The sequence below is a fragment of the Antennarius striatus genome, chromosome 19, assembly GCF_040054535.1.
Source record: "Antennarius striatus isolate MH-2024 chromosome 19, ASM4005453v1, whole genome shotgun sequence".
NCBI classification, from domain to species: domain Eukaryota; kingdom Metazoa; phylum Chordata; class Actinopteri; order Lophiiformes; family Antennariidae; genus Antennarius; species Antennarius striatus.
In genome coordinates this window covers 3616092-3638741 of record NC_090794.1, presented here as the reverse complement: position 1 = coordinate 3638741, position 22650 = coordinate 3616092, and the positions used below count along the sequence as shown (strand labels likewise).

General features: G+C 42.1%; 3 protein-coding genes across 16 annotated transcripts; 2 read left to right on the top strand and 1 right to left on the bottom strand.

Moving 5' to 3' along the window:
• The first annotated feature begins 85 nt into the window (after positions 1-85).
• On the top strand, positions 86-5668 carry srsf5b (serine and arginine rich splicing factor 5b). The gene is made up of 8 exons (XM_068342595.1): positions 86-239; positions 481-620; positions 1685-1755; positions 1875-1988; positions 2345-2417; positions 3733-3806; positions 3923-4030; positions 4609-5668. Exons 2-8 carry the CDS (start codon positions 495-497, stop codon positions 5048-5050), a joined length of 1008 nt encoding a protein of 335 aa, XP_068198696.1. The 5' UTR covers positions 86-239; positions 481-494; the 3' UTR covers positions 5051-5668.
• A 142-nt stretch (positions 5669-5810) lies between these two features.
• On the bottom strand, positions 5811-7954 carry slc10a1 (solute carrier family 10 member 1). The gene is made up of 6 exons (XM_068342596.1): positions 7558-7954; positions 7393-7479; positions 7170-7282; positions 6670-6874; positions 6359-6537; positions 5811-6291 (listed from the first exon to the last, which is right to left on the bottom strand). Exons 1-6 carry the CDS (start codon positions 7774-7776, stop codon positions 6054-6056), a joined length of 1041 nt encoding a protein of 346 aa, XP_068198697.1. The 5' UTR covers positions 7777-7954; the 3' UTR covers positions 5811-6053.
• A 5393-nt stretch (positions 7955-13347) lies between these two features.
• On the top strand, positions 13348-22258 carry max (myc associated factor X). 14 transcript variants are annotated; one of them, XM_068342179.1, is made up of 5 exons: positions 13348-13505; positions 13796-13822; positions 17966-18073; positions 19450-19573; positions 20789-22258. In XM_068342179.1, the coding sequence occupies exons 1-5, from the start codon at positions 13470-13472 to the stop codon at positions 20974-20976; spliced, it is 483 nt and encodes a 160-aa protein (XP_068198280.1). In that variant the 5' UTR covers positions 13348-13469; the 3' UTR covers positions 20977-22258. The 14 variants fall into 14 exon arrangements, with proteins under 14 accessions (XP_068198280.1, XP_068198279.1, XP_068198274.1 ...); XM_068342178.1 differs by having other exon boundaries at positions 19438-19573; XM_068342173.1 differs by having other exon boundaries at positions 17966-18121.
• Positions 22259-22650: the final 392 nt, after the last annotated feature.

Here is a 22650-nt window from a genome sequence, read left to right as displayed (position 1 = left end):
GGAACGGACCCGTACCGCTGTTACCTTTGTTCCCCCCCCTCTCTGATATTACTTCCGCATACGTCACCGCTGTCATTGTCAAGACAAGCCACCATAGGCAGAGGTAAGCGGATGTCATCGCCGGAGTAGCTTTCGTAAATTCGACCCCTCCCGTTAATACAGTCTCCATTTTGTTTTATTTTGGGGTTTGCGGTCAGCGTCGGCTTTCAGACAGAAACTACCACCAGGACTCCTTAAATGTACCATAATTTAAATTAATTGAACGGTAGAGTGTCGTACAAGAAGCTAAACGTTTACGTGTAAAGCTTAGCTTTAGCTTGTAGCATAACTAAAATTTGCCTGCGAGGCCCAACAGGCGACTGCTAGCTTACTTGCTACAATAGGGAAAATTTTTATATTTAGCGTTATATCTCTGGTTTTTTTTTTTGCCTTGTTAATATCTTAAACATTAAACAGTATATCATATATTCCCGTTTTCAGATAACTACGTTATCATGAGTGGATGTCGGATATTCATCGGCCGCCTCAACCCGTCGGCGAGAGAGAAGGATGTGGAGAGGTTCTTCAAGGGGTACGGTCGCATCAGAGACATTGACCTCAAGAAAGGCTTTGGCTTCGTGGTGAGTCACATTCACGGGAATATGTTAACAAATGTGCGGAAAAATGTTCTAAATAATAACTAGAGTTACACGTTATCATCCAGGTTTTATTCACTTCATCGTAAATCCCCACTAGATATCGCGCAGGCCTTCATTTGCCTAAACTAATGAGGAAATGATGTCATCGCCCATGTTTGTGTGCGTGTTCATTCGGAACATGTGATCGAATTATAATCTATATCTAGTCAATTAAAATTAAAATGTACTTGGCTTTTAAGGAAATGGAGACTGTTAGAGACACGGCACCGTTATCAGTTAGTTATATCCGGGCAAAAAAATACATCTGGCTCTCATTCACTTCAAAATGATTAATATGAAGCCTCTGGACTATTTTTATGATACGTTGTTAAAATTACTTTTTGATGGGGGCTCAGCAAGCTAAATTCAGTCAGGCTTTAAATGTCAAAAACATTACAGACATCACTGGGATCCTTTCTTTTTTGGCACAATTCAGATGAAATTTGCTTCGCCTTTTGTCTGCTCTTATAAAATCTTTTTTTTTTCAAAAAAGTTTTCGAGTCATGTAAAATGTTATTGCAGACATATAGTGATAATTTGGAAAAGTTTAACTCCCACACTTAATTTAAAGTAGGTCAAATATGACATATCAATGTTGAAATTACAAATTGAAGTTCTGTACTCATTTTTAACACGTCGGTAACACGTTAATAACATGATTGAGAATGATGAATGTTCATCAGTCATCCTGAGGTGAACATAGTAATGCTTTGCATTGTAAAATTGCAAAGAATTTGGAGATTTCATCATCTATACTCACAGAATATTTAAAAGATTCAGAATCTGAGGAAATCCGGATGAAACTGAAAACCAATATTAAAACACTTTTTGGAATCTCCTCTGACCCAGAGGACTTGGCCAGAGGCGCAGGACCATCCAGCTTGTTATCTGTGCACAGATTTCAACATTGATATACTGGCGTGTTTGTGGGGATGTTCAAAATTTTCTTTGTACGTATTGTTAATGATGGATGCTATTGTTCCATTGGCATGATGTTTGTATTGTAGGAGTTTGACGACCCCAGAGATGCTGAGGATGCGGTTTATGAACTCGATGGCAAAGAGTTATGCAACGAAAGGTGTGTGTTTCCACTGCAGTAAATGTGATGTAAATTTAAATTGTGTGTGTTACCCTCCCCCACATACCCTGTTGGATTGATTAGTGTGAAATACCATTTTCTTGGGATTCTTTTTACAGGGTCACTATTGAACATGCCCGTGTGCGTCTGCGTGGCGGCCGGGGCAGAGGAGTCGGCGGCGGCGGAGGCCGTTTTTCTGATCGCTATGGCCGAGGCTCACAGAGCAGTCGGAGGTACATTTTCAGTTTAATCACAGAGCATCTGCTTTACAATGGCATATAGGCTCTGAACATGTGATTCAGGTGAGAAAGGAACATTTTACTGCTCGGATGTTCCAGTGGATGATCAATAAGGATTGTTGTGTCATCTGATGATTTTAAATCATTATTTATCCATTAGAAGATCATTTCATGAATGTGAGATTCTTTTTATCCAGCATGTTGTTGAGCTGCTTAATGGTGGAAATGAATGTGTGAGGTGTGAAACCATGTGAACTTGGCACAGCAAACGCTGTCCAAAAACTGAATGATGCAACAAATAACTGGTTACACTGGCTTGGTGTATCTGACATTTCCTTTTTTGTTTTCAGTCGAAACCCTCCTCCGATGCGCACTGAGAACCGTCTTATTGTGGAGAACTTGTCCTCTCGCGTCAGCTGGCAGGTTAGTATTGCTGCATGATTTTTATACTTTTTACATGCTACATCATAAGTATTATCACCTCCAGCAGTCTGCCTCCAACAATATACATATATAATTGTTAAATATCCATAATGTTTAATTCTGGAATTACTGCTAATATATTTACATGTGTAAACAATTACATTATTTGTTGTAAGGCCCTATTAGTTCTTTTAAAAGCACAGCTGTCTGCATCTAATGCAGTAAAGTAATGAATCAAAAAGAAGTAACAACAAGAAAAGACTTAAATTTGTACCTTTTTTCAAATTTTAACCAATTCTCCACCCCTTTATTTGCCAGCCTCACTGTTGTGTCATATGGAAGAGCTCGCTTTTGGTGGAGTTAACCCCTTCTGGGTCCTTCTGTCTGGGTTGAGCCTGTGGTGTCAGCCAGTCTGTCCTACTCCTAGTTGATGCCTGCTGGTCATGTGAGCGCTCGCTTCACACTAGAGGTGCTGGCGGCCTCTTCATTCGCTCGCTCGCAGGGGGGCGCCCCTGGTTTGAGGCTGAGAGCGAGAGAGAGGAAACAGAGAGTTGGCAGAGAGAGAGCGAGAGTCGATGGTGATGGTGGTGGCGTGTTGATCGATGGTTCGTTAATTTGAGGGGCTTCAATCGATCGATATCCCCCCTCCCCTCCCCCCTTCTGGTGTTCCCGCACATCGTGAGCGAGAGAGTGTGAATTCCACCCAGGTGCCCGTGGATATAATCTGCTGTTGTCCTGATGTTATGGTGGGCTCGGAGAGCCTGCGGCCCACCCCAAAGGGTTTCACTCTCAGGTAGTAGTTTCCTCTCTTCCACCCTGTTCACTCTCTTTAATGAGGCGGGGTGCCGAGACCAGGGCGGTCCCGGCGCGGAGCCCTATGCCCTCTTTGCCAGGGAAAATGGGGCTCTTAGTGCCAAACGCTGCCCAAGTGGCGCCACTGCAGTTCAGTTCATGCAGATGGTGTTCATGTCTCTAGTTATAATGAGCAATGGGTCCAAGAATCTCACCGCTGGTGCAAACACTCAGCCTATCCAGTCATGACACTTAAAGAAATTGGTCTATCTATTCATTCTAAACAGTATGCCTTTTTTTTTTTATCGTTTATTTTTATGGTTTCATATTTTTGTGTAAAACCCATAAGGCTGCTGATTAAATGGTGTCAGAGGTTCTTGGACTCATCCTCTATCTGCAGTAGCCTGTGTAGACCTCACAGTGAATCTAACCAGCTCTGTTTTTTGATATTTTCTGTATTGTATCTTAAGCTGTGTTTGTGTCTGAAGCTTGACCCTCAGTTAACTGACGTTTACATGTGTAGGACCTGAAAGATTTCATGAGACAAGCTGGAGAGGTGACATTTGCAGATGCACATCGCCCCAAGGTCAACGAAGGGTAAGAGCCTCAGCTGTGACATTAAGTAGCCAATGAAATATCACAAGGAGTGTATGGATCATCCCAAGCTGTTATTCAAACAACATGACCGAACGTGTGTCCTGGTGTTTTTACAGGGTTGTTGAGTTTGCCTCTTACAGTGATCTGAAAAATGCCCTTGAGAAATTGTCTGGAAAGGAAATGAATGGGAGAAAAATCAAGCTCATTGAGGCAGCCAAGAAGAGGTGAGTTATCTGCTGGAACCTCCACTTAGTTGAAAAGAAGTTGACAGTGGCTTCATTTTCATATGCAGTAAGAAGAAATCAGTTCCATGTTAAACTGAATAAAGCAGTCACAAGTCAGTTACCACAGGCAAGCCGGTGCAGATTGAAACAGCTCATTTATTTTAATGTAGAGACGCAGAGACATTTTATAATCCTGGAAAAGGCATGCATGTCTGCTGCCCAGCAGGAGTGTCATTATTAATGCAAAGGCTGGTGGGAAACGGACGAGAAAGTAAAAGTATACAGTAATCCCTTGTTACTTGTGGATAATGCGATCCAGGACCACCCGGGGAAAACAAAATTCCGCCATAGAGCAGCAAACTGTTATTTACGGTAATTTAAACGTTTATGAACCCTCCCCAATTACCTAATCTGTTAATGGTGTGTAGATTAAATGGATAGACTATTTGTATAAAATCAATATATAGTATATAATTTTTTATTGGTAAATGGTTAATATATATATATAGTATATAAATCTATATTTTTATATACAGTATATTCTGCGTATAATAACTTAACTTTTTCTGTTTTCGCAGGTCAAGAAGTCGTTCCAGGTCTGACAGCTCCTCCCGCTCACGGTCCCGTTCTCGTGGTCGCTCCGCATCCCGCTCCCCCAGGCGCTCCCGCAGCCCCCGTAGCCCTCGCAGCCCCCGTAGCCCTCGCAGCCCGCGTAGCCCCCGCAGTCCCCGTAGCCCCCGCAGTCCACGTAGTCCCCATAGCCCCGCCAAGGCCCACGATCGTTCCCGATCCCGCTCCCGTTCCCGTTCTCGCTCCGGCTCTCCTGCTGGAACTTCCTCTCCAACCCCCAAATCAAAGGAGCCCCCCAAACAGTCTAAGATGAGCAAGTCTGCCACCCCTCCTTCGCCCATGCAGGCTCCAAGAGCCTCAGGGTCCCGTTCCCGCTCTCGGTCCCGCTCCCGTTCTCGTTCCCGCTCCCGTTCCCGCTCCCGATCCCCTTCCACTGACAGCCAGCGCTAAAGCTGAGTTTGTTCTTCAACCAATCGTCAGTCGGACCAACTGGTTTCCAGCAGTTGGAGGAGTCGGCACACTTGACGTCCCGTGACCCATTCTGAGGGCCAGGATGAGAGTTTCAGTAAAGTTCTTTTCCCGTCTAGATTATTGTCACCGCTTCTAAATTTGGTCCGTTCATTATAAAGTGTATTGTTGTCATGAGGGGCATTTCTGAGTCGAATAACTTCAAAGAGATGAAACGAATCATCAAATTGGAATGAACACACGTGTTTACACCCAACAACTAAACGCCATAATCTAGTGTCACGGTTCCTGGCCTGTGAAGTTAGTTAGTCCTATACTTTGAAGAGGGAATCTGCTCTTTAGCTGAACCACAATACTTTTGATAAGACGCGGGACATCTCTCTTTGTTTTTGCGATATCTTTGCTTGTCGGTGGTAGAATTTTGAAACAAATTTTTTTTTTACATTTTTGTCATTATCTCTTACATTTTCGTTACCTCTATTTTGATCTACTGTACCAACCTCAGCTGGTGTGTGTGTGAGATCTGTAACTTAAAATGGCTGCATGTGCTTTTGTTTGTTAAAAAAAATTTGATCATTAAAAGTCAGATACAAACCACTATCATAACTGTATTGGCAGCTTCAGTAGTTTTAAGAATTATACGGAAAAATTCCTTGGTAGTTTTTAAGGATTTCCAATCGTAAGGACGACTGATAAACTTTAATCTTGTAGAGATAAAGTAGTGTTTTTTGTGTCTTGTCGGTTTTTAATTCTATTTCTGTGACTAATGTGGCCTTCAGTGTCATAAATCCTGTGCTTGATGTACAAATAACGACAAAATTTGAAGGTTTTCTCATATTGGGCTGAAAAATTCTGTATTTTCAAATCCCTTAAGCGTGTGTTCCTGATGAAGTCTCAGGAGGTTGTTCCACGTTCAGGGCTGGCAGGTACATCTCTGTAGGTCAGAAAGACCAGAGGGTTACAAAGGCAGGGAATTCTGGGAGTTTTAGCTGGGTAAGGCATTAAACCTGGAGGTGTTCCTACCTTTCTTTTTGGGCTTGAATCTTTGGTAACATATGAGCAGCGCCATCAGCACCCCCGCCTCCATGAGCTGGAAGGAGGCGTACACCATGGGGAACAAGAACAGAGGCCCGATCGTCGCTAGGGGGAAGGACAGCTTCAGGATGGTGATGCACAGTTGGACGTTCTGACATCCTGTTTCCATAGCGATTGTCCTCCGCTCTCTGGAAGTATTTTTCTGTGAGTGTACATGTTTGTTCAGCTTGAACCGAACGTTTCAGCCGGACTCACGCTTGCTTGAGTCTGAAGATGGAGGAGATGATGTATCCGAAGGAGTAGCCGATGAAGGGCATGAGAGCGCTGATGGACATGAAGGTAGGAGACAGAACCGTCAGGATGGACCCGCCGATGCCAACGCTGACGAGGATGCCAGACACCATGATGATGACCGCCATTATAGCGGCGCTTACCTGAGAGCAGGAGCACAGATTAGACATGACTACTAAAGATCAGGAGTAATTTGTTCCGCAGGAGAACAAACTTTGTTCTTCACTGAAGTAATTTGTCGTGTCTGAGGTGACAAACTACTGTAAACAGTTCACCCTTTTAAAGATCTTGGAATTCTGCGGCCTGTAGTGGTTGATGAGGATGCCGATGCCACACGGGATGAGGATCAAGAAGAGCGCCACCACGATGTCCAAGTAGGGCACGGACTTCTGCAGTTCAGGGAAGCCTTGGCAGTAGATGAAGAGCAGCAGGGGCATCATTCCCAGAGCCAGGATCATGGAGCAGGAAGTCATCACGATACTGATGGAGGGGAGACAGAACATTAGTTCCATCTTTACGCCCAGGCACACAAACTGGTGAGGTAGCTGTGAAGATGTGGGTTTAACAGGGTCCGCTTCACGCCAGAACAAGCAACAACCCTTGAAAGCTTCTTCTAGCAGTAACACATGATTTTAACGTTGATTCGGCCCCTAATATACAAAATAGAACATGTTTTGCAGAGATGAGCTGCGAAAACACAATAAGTAATAAGACAAAGACACCAAATATAAAGTTGTACGGTTGACGTTTCGTTTCCAGTAGGTGGTTTGTGCACCTGAGGTTCATATCTCCCTGCAGCAGGAGGGCCAGGACGTTGGAGAGGCTTCCTCCAGGAGAACATCCACAGATCAGAACCACTACAGCAGCTATTTCAGAGAGCCTGAAGACCTGAAGCACGAAATGAGAAGAGATTTATACGATATCTGCTCCATGTAATGATCTGAAAGTCAGACCAGAAGCGAAGGAAATTGTCTCAACCAGTCCTAATCTATACCAACCTTAGCTAAGCAAAACGCAGACAGAGGCATCACCCCATACTGGGCCAGCAGTGCGATGGCCACCCCTTTAGGTTTCATCAGGTGATGCTGGAAAGAAGGGAAACGATGATATGATGTTTAAGCCCTCTATGGAGCTTTCTACAGATACACATCGCCTGACGTCACCTTGATTTTGGCCACCTCCATGGTGCACCCCAGTGACACCATGTTGATGGCGAGGGAGACGGTGAGAAAGATGTTGACTGCTTTGTTGATGGCCGGTGACATCATGACCGCGTGAACAGAGGTGCTGTTTGCATCCGTCATGTTGAACCAGACGCTGTCATTCTGCCATGAATCTGGATCAGACAGCGGATCTGCTCCCAAGTCAGAACCGGCCTCCATGGTAGTAACACACACTGAGCTGTGATCTGAAAACACACACAGTTTTCATACTTTTACAGTAGCATAAAAATGTTTTATACAGTAGAAACAACTAATTTCCTCTTAAAAATAAAAACCAACTAAAATAAAGAAGCTCAATCAAATAGTGTTTGATTCCTACAGAATAGAGATATCATGTTTTTACCTTAGAGACTATCGTTTACTTCAGTGGTGCAGATTAGGTGTTAAAAAAATATTAAAATTTGATCAACTTTTTAATTTTTCCTGAAATAAAATGCATCATACTCAGAAAAGCATCAGTTATATTTATATTCTTCATGAAATCAGAATACTTTCAACACAAACAAGATAAAATACTTTGTGGGGACATTCACCTCAGGTAGCTCCATGGCTCTCTGTCATATGTTCTCTGTTTCTGAACAGGTCAGTCAGTTATAGTTTCTCTTGATAAGCATGTCTCATAAGTGACTTTGTGATCATAATCTTTAAGTTCATAGTACATTTTATATGGTCCTGACCATTAGCATAATAACCCTATGGGTGTAGTTTTCTTTTTAAATTCTGGAGAAAAAATGTTTCGCGGCTCAGTTGTTGAGATTTCCAGCTTGATTTGTTTGTGTAGATGTTATTGCTGTAAATGTTATAGTTTGTGAAGTATTTAGTCTGTTAAATTGGTGATTTTAGATGTTTTCTATTTTTATTAGTTGTGGTTTAGCTTTAGTTTGCAGTTTGGCTTGCTGTGGTTTAGCTGTTTGTTTGAGCGTCACCTCCAGACTGTTGGGGTTCTGACACCAACATGCTCACATCGATGACTTGACATAACGCTAAAAGCATAGAAACAATCAGGCAGCAGTGTAAAATTCTAAAAAATTTAGTGTTCTTTTCAACCATTATGGTGTTAATATTTTACAGTTTAAGAGTCAAGTCCCATCTCTCCTCTTATTGCCATGTTTTACTGTCTCGGGCATTTTTAGCTCCATTTTCTTCCTTTTGTGAATTTTTTTTTCATTTCCTTTTATGCCAGATTATCTTTTTCCTTCTTAGGCTCCAGTTTTGTTTTGTTTTTGATTACACTTTTGCACCTTGGTGGTTTGTTAAGACCGACAATTTCAGAATTAACATCAGTCGATCTCACAGCCTGTGCCACATGCAAATAAAAGTCCACTTTATAGAAGTACTTTAAATACACTTTATTTAGCGTTTATAAGCAGAACACCAAGGTTTTAAAAGGTCTATATTACATTTTAATGTAGTTGTTCACAGACAAGAGTTTGTTGATGGACACTATCCTTCAGCAATTTGAAATTCTTACAACTTATTTAACACATTATAGTTTATACTACAGTTTCTTCTTACAACCAGAACATTATTATTTCACACACGATTGCGAGATAGAAAAATCTTTTTTTTATATGTATTTAATGTAATGAAAACACATTGAGGACCTAATATATTTTTGTTTAACACAACTGTAATCAAAAGACATGAACAGTGCTTTACTGAGTGCATGGGCCACTCTTAAAGCTAAAAAGCCTTAAATAATTCATTTACTGTACAGCTGGTCCATTTATACTTTACTGAGTCAAAAACATAATATGGCCTGATTCAATATAGTTTACACATGTAGTATATACATTATATTATGATGTATACTGTAGAATTTAATAAATTGTATTACCTGCTGGCCTTGAGCTCCGTAAACGCTTCTGCGTACTTGAAAAAAAAGTTTCCTGCATTGTGTGACTTTTATTGACAGTAATAAATGACATGAAGGTTACTGATTGTATAGATCTAACAGCTAACAAATGTAACCTCCCCATCTGCAAAAGGTCGGGTAAGGAATTGTCTAACTTACGTCAACAACTTTGCATCACTTCTCTACTGCTCTTAAATGATGGATTTGAAAGAAGTTTTCAAAATTTTAATGCACTGGTGGAGTAAATCTTTATGGAAAGAAAGTCAATAAGCTCAACAGAGTCAGCAGCACAAAGCTGGACATTTCAACAACGTTTTTACCGGATTATGTTTGAATGGTAGCGTTTTCACAAAATTGCACTCGTAATGATGTTGACTGGGACCTACTGAAGGGAAAATTCTGGTTCGTCCTGTAGGTCCAATGAAAGGGTGAATGACTTGATGCATGAAAGACCGATGTTAAAAGTATCTGGATTCAATTCAAAGAGGGTCCTGTGCACAAATGAGACTAAATAAAAGATTTTCTGAAGTGGAAGAGGAACCAGACATCCTCAGAGAATACAAAGATGTGTTCAGAGGGTCAAGGACTGTATCTAGACAGCAACATTCACCCAAAGCCCCAGACAGGAAACAGCTAAGAAACACATCATCTGGTGATAAAACTACTACGGATGGCATTAATTTTGCCTCAAGCTCTGTGAGAAAGTTTATGGCTCTGGTTATTCTTGATTAGGATATATCTACAGTAGATAAATACACTCCCAGGATGCAGGGTTTCTTGTGATCCTAGAACTTCAAAAACTAGAATGTGAGCCATCGGTTATGAAGCTCCTGCTCTGTGAAAACATTTTCCAGCCTGGGTCTGGAAGGCAGATTCCCTCTCTACATGCAAGAGCAGGTTTAAAACGTTCCTTTTTGATAAATCTTAAATTCTGCCTGTTGTGGGACTTCCCATCATGCAGGCTCAAGCCCTCTTTCTGACGCAGAGAAGCACAAATAACCACACTGAGAAAGAACAACTTAAAACTCCCTCCAGACTTCAGATGATGCCGATGAGGTCATTGGTCTGACTTGCGTGTAGCTTTTCCAAAGGAGGAATTCAAAGCTAGGCTTTAATCAGTACACCTTCTGTTACGCTTCAGGCATTTCAGAATGAGTACTCACATGTAGACATGAGACAAAGACACAAAGTGGATGGTTAAGAGATTTATTCTCAGTATCCAGGAAAAGTTCCAGGGTAAAAACTACTTGGACAGCAGCAGAGTCAGGCAAAGGAAAATAAAACAGAAACTGGAGTCAGTAAATCTGCCCCCAAGTGGACACAAGGAGTGGGAGTTGTTGGGTTACCCAACACAGAGTCCAAATCAGCGTTCAGGAGAAGAGTCAGGCTGATTTCTGACAGGCAGAAATTGTTGGAGATTCTAGTTGTAATGGGCGGTTGATCAAGAATAGCTGGAGTAAAATATTACAGTGGTAATATCATATCAACCCGTCATTAGGCGGGTTCTTAAAGCATGTTCTTTAAAATCTGTCATCTTTTTGGAAAACCTTGGAGAATCAAAACTATTATATTATTATTATAACTATTATTAGTTATAGTGTATTTTCTTAAATTGCTTCTAAAACTTGCAGTTTATTTTTAACATATTGTATCATTTACTGTCAACATATAATAACGTCTTGTAAATAAAATCTGTAAATTTCTGTACAGGGCTCCACACTGGATTCATCATTCAAACTAACATAATGATTTAGTTCATTATGATTACTTATATTTTCACTTCTGTAAATGATTTACTTGCATTGACGCTGCACATGTAAACTTCAATATTGCATGCACGGCATTTAAAAGCTTTCTGCTCTTTCGTGGCATTTGATGACAAAAGGGAAAACACTCCAACCTTCATCTGAGTGTATATTTGCAAACCTCCCTCTCATCAGTCATGCACTGATGACAATGACAAGAACAAGAACAAATATTTTCCTGTCTTCAAAATACTAGAAGGGGACAAAAGGAGGACATTTTAATGGTTCCACAGGCTGGCCCTGCAAGGACACACAGTAGGGGGAGGGGAGTGAAGCCCTGCCTTGACTGATCAACCTCCAGCTGTAATTACAGGCCAGTACTTGACATCCCTGAATTTTTACTACTTTTCCTCCTTCAGCCCCTGCCTCAGCTAATCAATGCCTGAGCTCCCTGAAGCTGGAATATTATGGGCTGAAATGGAGCTAAACCACTTCATAACTCAGCCCAGGGCCCAGGGGGAATAGCATTACGGGCGTGGCAAGGCAGATGAGAGAGAGCTGGTTTCTGCAGAGCTTTACTTCATTATCATATTTTCTGTGACACTCCTCATTGCAGGAGGATATCTAGATTGATTGTAGTGCACAATGTAAATTTGCATTTACATTTTACAAATATTGCTAGATTGGTTCTTGTATTTTTCACGTTATTGGATGCATCATTAATGGGTAGCCACATTGTGTTTCCATCCTTTACATATTGTTATCCATCATATTCCTAGGTGACCTGCTTGCCTTTGCCTCTGTAGGAAATGCTGTAAATGTCTATTGAGTGAAAGGTGGAGGCTAAAATTGGCATGTGGACTAGATATAGAGGTAAATCAGTAAGAGGGATGATACATGGATTAGGAGGTAGGGGGAAAAGATGGTGGGATCAAGGTGGGTTCAGGTTTAAATCCATGTCACTGCAGGGGAGACGAGGGCAATGTGTGGCCTCCTGACGTCCTGGGGGGAAAAGAAGAGGCTGTTTTCTGCTTGTTTTTTCACATGTAGTGACCCACTATTACAGCGCAGAATAATCCGCAGAGTAAGCTCCTTATCTACAGCACAATTTTGTTACAAAGGATGCATAGCAGCAGATTAATAGCAGTTTATGAAGAGACCAACCCAGATTAAATAGAATTTTTTTTCTACAGCATTATGTTACATCTGTAAGAAATTTTAAAAGTACAGTTCATATTGCAGGAATGTGCATGTGACCACTACACCCCTTAGGGCTGTAAATATGAATAAATGTGTGATAATATTCCTGTATGGATGATAAAGCAACAGCAATAAAACATGAGTTTATATTAAGCTTCTTTTTTACAGCAGAAAAAACCCCCGCACTAAATATTTACATAGATATAGTTTCAAATAATATTTTGAAAAAAATATGTCAGTCATAAAACATTATTTCCAAATTCATTTTGTAAAACTTGACTGTGGGATAAAAGCTAATTTTACTTTCAGATAAATAAGGTGTATATATATATATATATATATATATATATATATATATATATATATATATATATATATATATATATATATATATATCATCTTAAAAAATACAAAAAGCCAAAATTACAAGGACTGCATTAGTGATAATCAAAATAAAGTTCTTTTGTAACATATATTTGTACGTTAGTATAGCTGAACCTGAACGGGTGCTTGTATTTTTGTTATGTATTACTGTATTACAATCTGCTGATCTCTGCCATGGTTAATCCTCTGCGAGCAACTATATTTAAACTACAATTCCCATAACGTTTCGGGTAGAAACTACGTTATAGGTTTGCAACCGTGCCGAAAGCTTCCTGGACCTTATAGTTTATAAATAAACGTCACTTGCAAATTATAAAAAGAAAAAGTATCTTACCGACATTAGTATAATTACTAGATTTTAAAATATCTTATTTTCTGAATATATGTACATAAAAATCAAATAAGAACGACGTTTCTCATTAAAATCTACAAAAATCTTATTACATGACTACAACTCCCATGTTCACCCGCCTTCTTTACGCATGCGTGGTGCGTAGCGGTAGCTGCGTGTGTGTAGTGTAGTCACGTGCAAATGGTTGAGTCCACCTCGATTCTGTCCAAACAGAACGTGATCATTTAGCTGCCTGTCGGAGCGCCGTTCGGTGCTAAATTAATTCATGTTGTTTTTTAGCCACCCGTCCCTTTAAACTAGACCATTTTATCGAATAATGAGCGATAACGATGATATCGAAGTCGACAGTGACGTAAGTATCGCCACTTTTAGCGCTTGAAAAATGTTATTTTGCTCGCTGACGGTTTAGCTGAACTAGCGGCTGAAGCTAGCGTTAGCTAACTATAAGCTGGCTACTTTTGCTTTTCGGATACGAATTTCTCATCACGATTTTTTGTTATTTAATAAACAAAACCGACCTTTCTTTAACCAGACTTTTGCTAATTTGTTAAATCACTGTGTTTACTAGTGACCTCAGCGAAACAGTAAGATCTACTGAACAATTATGGCTACAATTGTACTTTTTGTTCTGTTTCTTTGCAGGAAGACTCGCCGAGATATCACTCTGTGGTGCGTAATGCTGGGGGGATTTGTCCAATGTCGGAAAATGTGTCAACGTTGCTGCAAAGTTGAATAATTTAGCACATTCTGCTTATCTTTGTGCTATTTAGTCGATCATTATGGGGGGGGTGGGGGGTCGATGCTACTTAAAAGAGTGTGGAAAGTATTGGTCTCTTCTTTTTGCTGTAGGGATCACATGCATGTTTGTTTATAGCGGCTGCACAGAGGTTTAATCGTGTTTTTCTGCGCTGTTGGATCGCGGTGCTTTCGATCATCAGCGTGATTGTGCCACGGCATCAGCGCTCGGAGTGTACTGCAGGGTTCCCCCCCATCCTGTGCGTTTGCAGCCATAGGGAGACGGTGACACGACATCTATATTTAGACCCCTTTATCCCGCTTCACTGGCTCTTCTTGTTGCAAATATATCACGATTTTACGTCCGATTTAAATCTTAATGCACTCTGAAATGCAAAGCCGTGCATTCCCCTCCCCGTCGGTTCGCGTCTCACCGCGGGGATTCCGCTTGTGATCGGGCGTTTGCAAATTTCCCCACAAGTCGGATAAGACAAGAAAAGCCGTCTGCAGTTGAAGCACAATGGTGATATTGCATGCGAAACCGAGGCAGGGTTGTGTCTTGGAAGCCGCGCCTGCATCTTCGTGTCAGGAAGAGAGGTGCTGCGGGATGTTTACCCGTGTTTGCAGCCAGTGATCAGAGCCATCTTCTGTCTGCAGGCCACTGAGGGACTGGCGGCCTAAATGAATGACGTATAGCTCCACTAGCGAAAAACACCCTGCACGACTTGGTTGATGCCCAACACGACGCCTCGCCTCCAGATGACCAGAATTAGAGCCTAGAAACACTCGTGTTGTATAAGCGAAGGTGTAAATAATGGTGCCCTCTCTGGATCATGATTACTGTTGGCTCAGCAGTCGTTTTTCTGTCAGTCTGATCATTTTGTCACGGGTGGTGAATGCACAATCCATAAATGGAGTGAAGTTGTTGGGTCAACTTCAGGTCTAATAGCACCTTTGACTCCCATCTGAAACCGTTGCTTGATGCAGCTTGTTCAGACACCACCAATAAAGTCTCTTTTTTATTTAAATGCAAAGTATTTTTCATCCTGTGCATGCATAAGGGAAAAATCTCAAAGCTCCTGCAGCTATCTGGAGAGTCCGGTTAATTAATGTTTCCATAGTTATTAGCCCGGAGGGTTTTCCACCAACTCCAGAGGTGTAGCCTTTCGTTCAGAGAACGTGAGACGACTCCCGGTGGCCTGGAATCGGCGGTTACCAGCTCGTCTCCTCGTCACCTGGAGCGGTTATATAACGCGTAAAGAACAGAGGGAGCTGCTCTGCTGGTGTGTCCTCTGAGGCGACCAGTTAAAGGCATCAGTTTTATGATCGCTGCTGCACGTAGGTAATTAAATACCAGGACCTGGTGTCTTTAACACGTTACGAGGCCTATATCATGTAGCTTGTTATTTAGCTGTACTGCTAAAGTTGGAGAACATGCATCATTTATACGTGAAATGGTCGTAAAGTAGGAAATAAGATGCATGTGTCTAGAATCTATGTCAAATAAATGAGTTTCCTGTCTTTGTAGAGGTGGATGTTACTTGGAATTTAATGTGGATTTTGCTGTTATTGGGTGAAACAGAACATCTGCCTATTTGACTCTGAAATGGAGTATTTTAATTAATAAAAGTGAATCTAAAAGTGAGCGGCGTGCCCTTGAATGGACCGACCACTTGCAGTCCGCAGACGCTCCTATTTGCTGAACGGATGCTGCTGTCGGACTCGTGGGGTGACGTGTTGTCCACACCGGTGGGGTGTGTTTGTACCAGAGGTAATGGGGGAATTTTGCTGGTCCTGGTGGATTCGGCTGCTCGATGGTTCTTGGTTCTTGTGCGACTGGAGCAGCCGTAACCATGTCAGCCAGACTCACTATTCACATAGCGAGTTCTGGAACTGAGGGTTATGACGGGTATGACGGTCACTCTGACGGTTCCTCCTGTTTCCTTGTTTCACGTTGCAGATGTTTGAGTCACAGTTCTCCGTCGAGCGAATGAAGGCTTGACCAGACTTGCGCGTTGTCTCGCTTGTGGCTACTTTGTTTTTTTTTTGTTTTTTTTGGTGTGACTTGAGGACATGAGTCATGTGACACCAACCGGGTAACTTGACTGACATGTTCCTCAACTCTCATTGGGCAGCAGCCGTGCCCAAACCACACCGTGGTTTTCATTACCAATATTTGAATAAGATCTTGCTCGTACGGAGGGAGGCGATCGCTCGAGTTGGGACGAATTTGATTGGTTGTCTCACTACATGTGGAAGCTCGATGTCAACACGGGATTAGGCCTGACTTGGGTGTTATTGGGAGCCGTGATGCTGCAGCCTGAAAACTAGCTGAACTACGGGCAACAAGCGGAACTCTGGTCTGGATCTTGTGCCTCAGCGGTCCGATTGAAATACGAATGCATGGGTGAAATTTTAAGCCGGGTGAGTGTTGCATAAATTCAGCATGGATTTAATGAGGGTAGGATTATGATTGTGCAAGATAATGATTTTATAAAAATGTAGTTGATGTTGTACAACATCCTGAAATAGACCTCTATAATTACAGCAGCGCACCCAGAGGTAGTGATGACCACCAGGAAAATAAATTCCGCTCGTTAATTCAAAATCTAAAGCTTCAGTATTTATTTAAATGGACGTTTACCTGTTGACGACTCGGCTGCGTTGATCCTCGTCTGACCCCTCCCAGCATCTGAATGGCTTCAGTTTCCTGACTTGACTAATTTGGAAAACTCACTTTTGTGGTACACTCCTAGAGAAAGGAGGGGCAGAAATGTAAGGTTGGGGGGGGGTAAATCAGTGTGGGTCAGATTGACGATGGGGGGATGGGAGCCCAGGAAGGAGCCACAACATCACAGAATGCAGAAACTTCTGAATAAAGCTGGATATTAGATATTTATTACACCTTTAGTTGGACTTTGACATCAGAGCGTTAGAGGTTATCAGGTGTCCAATGAGAAAATTAATGTTCGAGTTGAATTCGGTGTAAAGAAATTTTACCATTACCCTGGATTTACAAATAAAGTTGATTTATTAACCCAATGGATTAACTACTGATGGCCAGACGGTTTTGTTGGTTTTTTTTAACAGATTTATCATTAGTTTATTTTTGCTGTACTGCTTGTACAATTTTTTTTAAACATCAATTTGATCTGGTGAAGACAGGTTTGAGGAAAAGACAGATAGTAGAATGGAATAATAGTGACTATAATAGAAAGATTGTGTAGCGTTAATACAGACCCTACATTTAGTGTTTTGTTTTACCACTTTATTCTCCTAAATGTTCGACATCATGAAATCATCCCCTGTGAGCACTGAAGTGCTCAGACATGCTTTGCATTTGGATGCTCTTGTTTTGAAACCTTGACATTGGCATGGTGTCCCCCCCCCCTCCTTAATTTGGCCTCCAGGATGTCTGCTCTGTTATCTACCAGCTGCATATTATGTCTGTATGGGGGAGCACATCGTGTTCTGAGCTGATCTCTCCTCTCTTGTCAATGTGACACTAGAAATATTTTTTTAAAATTCATCATTCTCTCACGTGAACTCATGAAAAGTAATATTTTTACCGCTGCAACCAGAATGTCTCCTTCGCCACATCATTTCGCTCTGGAATTGTGGCAACACTGCCCCCATTGACCACTGGTGGTACTACGCCATTTCATCCTTTTTTTTCTTTTTCTTTTTTTCTAAACCTTTTAGGAAATGTGCCCAAATCTGGATGAAATGTTGACATCTTGCACCGTCCCAATCTGTTTTTAATCATTTAGCACAAAATGAGCCTTCAGACACTGAACTGATCTTTTTTTTTTAAATATATAAATGGTCTAGCGGTCCAGACACAACAAGTGAAAGATGTCACCTGTGTATTTCAAACATTTAATTACTTGAGCATCTCCAAATGAAAATAACCTTGTAGACATTTGAATGACATTCGGTGTCGACGCCGCCGTTCTTTGTCGGCCTCGGCAGCAGGGCGGTTTGCGTCGGTGGATCAGGGACAGCTGGACGCCCGCTGTCTTCTACCCACGCTGCTGTGCTGCCAGCCTGAAGGCCTTGTGACTCTTCTCATTGCAGGCAGACAAACGGGCACACCACAATGCGCTGGAGCGCAAGCGTAGGGACCACATCAAAGACAGCTTTCACAGCCTCCGGGACTCGGTACCTGCCCTTCAGGGAGAAAAGGTTGGTAAAGCTCAGCCTGACAGGTCCTCAGGCACACAAATGACTCATGTAAGATATTTTACAACTTGTATATTGCTATGTGTTTGCTAAAAGGTTAAGTATGTCACTTGAAGTGTTTAATGTTCTGCGTGAGCTAGGTGTTAGTTCATTTCCAGTACATGCAAAGTTGTTCCTTTGCTGTTTGGGTGGAGGGCAGGTTAGCGTTGAGATGGCAGCATCGTCTAAATAACTTGGGACCAGAGTCAGGAAGTTATTATGAAGACATTCTGTTACTCTTTTCCTGTTTTGACATCTGTGCTACTGAGCGTTTGGAGCCGCTGTGGTTTATCTTTCTTTTAAGGAACCTGATGCAGCGTGAAGGCAGTTGGTTCATGAGACGAGGCCATAGTTGTTTGGTGTTCATTTATAAAACACTGTCTCATTACGTCTCTCTTCCTGGTCCATATTGCCAGATTTAGGTCCAGCATCCTTCTTTTTTTAAGACTGCTAAAACAAGCAGAACAGAATATGAATAGTTGGTCAAGGCTGGGCACCAAACTTTTGTTCCTTCTTGGAACGGAATGAAATGTTGAAATTTAAAAGACTCGTGTTTCATTATTTTCTCTAGACATCCCATCAGTATCATTTTATGAAATTTACACGAGCATATAATTTAAACCAATGGTGGTCCTTACGGTCACACTTAACAGTTGGATGGGTTTTATTTGTCTGAACCGTGCTTTCCTCCATCATCGTCACTCAGCCAGTCGATTATTGGAGCGTTTCCAGGAAGTTTCACCAGCGTTCACGCCTCTCCTCAAGTGAAATCATAAATATTCCGTCAGGCAAACCAACCACTTCTGTAACAACCAACAATAGATCTGTTGACTAAACTGCCATTGTGTTACCTGAACGACTGTTGATGAGCGACCTCAGAGGAGTTTAAATGTTAACTATTTACTGCATTGTGATATGACAGACGGGGAGGTGTTGTAGGCGATGTTAGCCTGATTCTGTGATATGCAAGCATGTGTGAAATGCTGTAACATTTTGGAGCAGTCGGTCAGAACAGACTCCAGCACTCCTTTTTGTTCCTGTAAGGGTGAAACACCCCATAATGTCTCCTGGCCTGCAAATGTCAGGAGTGCTGAAGGTTTTTGAGCGTTGAAAAGAAAGCAGGCTGTGCAGAAACACCGAGTTGTCCTAGATTTCCCTGCAGTCGTTGGGAGTTTAAGGCGCGTCTTTGTTCGGCCTGGTTTTTGTTGCATCATATTTGGGAACAGATGTTTTTTGTGTGTGTGTGTGTGTGTTTTAGACGTGTGAGTGAAAAGATCTCTGTATACTTGCGTCATTGCTTCAATTTCTGCATGTGTCACTAACAGCAGTCTACCAAACAGGCGTCTCGAGCTCAAATCCTAGACAAAGCCACAGAGTACATCCAGTACATGAGGCGAAAAAACCACACGCACCAGCAGGACATCGACGACCTGAAGAGGCAGAACGCTCTGCTGGAGCAGCAAGGTATCCCACATGTTTTACTACATCTGTGTGGTGTATCTGTTTAACTAATACACTAGTACCTTGAGATACGAGCCGTCGCTCTGTCCATATTTTTGTTGGACACACGAGATAAAATCCAAACTCCCATCAGCTGAGACCGGATCTTATTCTTGTTGGTGGAGTAAAAGACGTAGCTCATGTGTGATCGGGACTTTTGTGTTTTTCATACATTATCATCGTTTGTGTAACCTTTATATAATTAATCATGCAAAAGTAAAGCCTGCACGTCTATTGGTTGATAAATGTTTTGTTGTTGTTGTTGTTGTTTTTTCATAATTTAGGGAGTTTGTTTTTTTTCCAAGGCTGGAATGGATTAAAATGATTTTATATTTTAAATAGGGAAACTCTTGAGTTACAAGTTGTTTGACTTACAAACTCAGTCCCAGAATGGATTAACTCAAGGTACTGCTGTAATTGCATTAAAATAGTTTAAAATCTCGGTTGAACAAAACATTTATTTATGGTTAAAACTGTTTCATATGTATAGTTTTTAACCCGGTGTTCAGAGTTAAATCTGCAGGTCAGGACAGTAACAAATATCACAAACTCTTTTATAGGAAAATAAAGAAATTGAGTAAAGAATGCTCGTGAACCAGATTAGCTAGAAAATAATGTGTTCAGGCTGCACCTCTGTTGGGGTTGGGCATGAGTAACCGGTTCTAAAACTTAAAAGACATTTTAAATTGCATTCTGTTTAAATTATGGTTCTGTTTCTGTGGCGTTTGCGAGGCTTCTGTTTTTCACGTCTCCACGATTGAATGTTTGACGACCAGTAGCTAAAAGCTTTGAGTGGAAACAGTGGAACTCCCACAACCGACGAGGTGTGTTTGAACGTCTGCAGATTGCTAACGCTAGCAGCAAGTTTACCGACACTAAAACAAAGGCTGGATTAGCCAACATAGCTCAGCTAGCTAGCATTCCGATGGCTCCTCGCCCTGGTGACCTACGGTAAAGGTCACGCTAAACGTTTGTTTTTGTGTTTGTAAGTGGGCGCCAAAAAGCAGAATCTGATCATTCAAACTCGAGCGTCGTCTGATCTCAAGTCCCATGTGTTTAGGCTGTTTTGTCAGGGGAGCTGTTTTGTCAGATATAACCCCCCCCCCCCCAACATCACTTTGAAATCCCGTCGTGTGTGTCCCCCTCCGTTCACGCCCCTTGTCGTCCTGTGTGTTTCAGTTCGCGCTCTGGAGAAGGTGAAGGGCTCCACCCAGCTCCAGGCCAACTACTCGTCCTCCGACAGCAGCTTGTACACCAACCCCAAAGGCAGCGCCGTGTCGGCGTTCGACGGGGGCTCCGACTCCAGCTCCGAGTCAGAGGCCGAGGAGCCCCCCAACAGGAAGAAGCTGCGCGTGGAGGCCACCTAGAGAGGTCGGCTGTCCCAACCCGGTCAAGGTCGAGACAGCGAGGCACAAGGGAGGGCGGGAGGGAGGGAATCAACGCAGCCTCCAAAACCTGTCAAGGCTCATCGACCTCTCCCCTCCCCAAAACAACTCCTACCCCCACCCTCAGAGCCCCCCTCTCAATTAATGGGTCGGCCGGTACTGGAGACTCACGACCCCTCAAACCTCCTCACAAGCTTCTCACCCGATCTCCAGACAGAGGAGGGAGGAAACCAGCACGGCGGGGGGGCGACCTCTTCGATCCATCCAGAGAGCTTTAGATTGTTTTCTCCACCCCCATCCCCCACTTTCTCCCCTTTTCTGCGGCTTTCTGTCTTTGGTTTTTTCTCTCTAGCAATGTCAACCATCCAAAACCCAAAAAGAGGCAGCTTGGCTACTTAAGGACTCGATGCTTTTTATGTCCCCCTCAGTAGAGCCCTCCTTCCTCCCCAGTGGGTTTTTGGGAGTGGGCGAGGGGCATGGCAGGCATACTTCTCCAAGCACTGCGATATTATATATATTTTTTGTTTTTGTTTACTTTGTTATTCTTGATTTTAAAAAAAAAAAACTTTGAATTTTACACACACACACACACACACACACACACACACACACACACACACACACACACACACACACACACACACACACACACACACACACACACCCCTAGATAAATGATCCTGGAGAAGTTTACCTTTTTAAAATAACCAGAATCAAGCGTTTGCAGCTGACTTTTTTCCACTTTTAAGAATGTGAAGATTCTTTTGAAGCTAAGTGTTGAAGCGATACCCACCTCAGGCCCACCGGATCGCAGATATTTTCTGCCCCGAAACGTTTTGTTAACACACGATTTAAAAAAAAAAACAAAAACGAAAAAGAACAAAAAGAAGAAAACATGATGAAATTTGATGTTTTGAAAGGAGAATATTCCTAAACTTGTATCGTATTTCGTCCTTTAGCTTGAAGTAGTTGAATGACTTTAGGTGGCTGAATACGTTAGGCATCTCGTTTTATATATTATAAAAAAAAGCATTGATTGGATGTTTAAGTACAAAAGTATGTTATGCATTTTTGTAGTAATCACAATTTATGGGGAAAAAATGCCAATTTGTCACATGTAGTTTTTTCCTTAAGGGTATGAAATAGTTATTGAATGTCAAAGGTAGATCCCATTTTTTTACAGCGCGAGGACTAAAAAGAGTCCTTGCTGATGTGTTGTGCTTTACACGGTAAAAATCAATGTTGCTGAAGCCCACCCCCAAGACCCCCCCCCCCCCGAGGAGAAAAGGATGCATTTTGCGTGTCTAGGAAATGTGTGTGTATGTATATTGTTTCTATTTTCTTTCCATTTAGGAGGATATAATTAGTGTAAAAGGTCTTTGTTTGTCCGATTCCATTCCATGGAAGTTACAAGTATGTTGTACATACTGCCAACAATTGTCTTGCAAGTTGAGGCCTACCTTTACTATGAGACTATAAAATAAACTATTTTATCCTTTCAAGCTGTCGCCGTGATTTATTGATCTGTCAAACGCCTTCCGTCCGACCTGCATGATGGCTGCCCCGAGGCGTTGAGGACCGGACACCAACTGTCAGGTTTTTCTCGTTTCCAGTGACGCACAGATGTCTGAGATTAAGACTGGGGGCAGGATAAAC

Bases quoted from the DNA above. Each gene is read 5' to 3' on its own strand.
- max (XM_068342171.1), top strand. From the start codon at position 13,470: ATGAGCGATAACGATGATATCGAAGTCGACAGTGAC. The intron at 13,823-17,965 runs GTGCGTAATGCT...TTCTCATTGCAG, and splicing joins CGCCGAGATATCACTCTGTG to GCAGACAAACGGGCACACCA. The intron at 19,574-20,788 runs GTATCCCACATG...TGTGTGTTTCAG, and splicing joins CGCTCTGCTGGAGCAGCAAG to TTCGCGCTCTGGAGAAGGTG.
- srsf5b (XM_068342595.1), top strand. From the start codon at position 495: ATGAGTGGATGTCGGATATTCATCGGCCGCCTCAACCCGTCGGCGAGA. The intron at 621-1,684 runs GTGAGTCACATT...TTTGTATTGTAG, and splicing joins AGAAAGGCTTTGGCTTCGTG to GAGTTTGACGACCCCAGAGA. The intron at 1,989-2,344 runs GTACATTTTCAG...TTTTGTTTTCAG, and splicing joins GGCTCACAGAGCAGTCGGAG to TCGAAACCCTCCTCCGATGC.
- slc10a1 (XM_068342596.1), bottom strand. From the start codon at position 7,776: ATGGAGGCCGGTTCTGACTTGGGAGCAGATCCGCTGTCTGATCCAGAT. The intron at 7,480-7,557 runs GTGACGTCAGGC...CCTTCTTTCCAG, and splicing joins TGGAGGTGGCCAAAATCAAG to CATCACCTGATGAAACCTAA. The intron at 7,283-7,392 runs GTTGGTATAGAT...TTCGTGCTTCAG, and splicing joins CTGCGTTTTGCTTAGCTAAG to GTCTTCAGGCTCTCTGAAAT.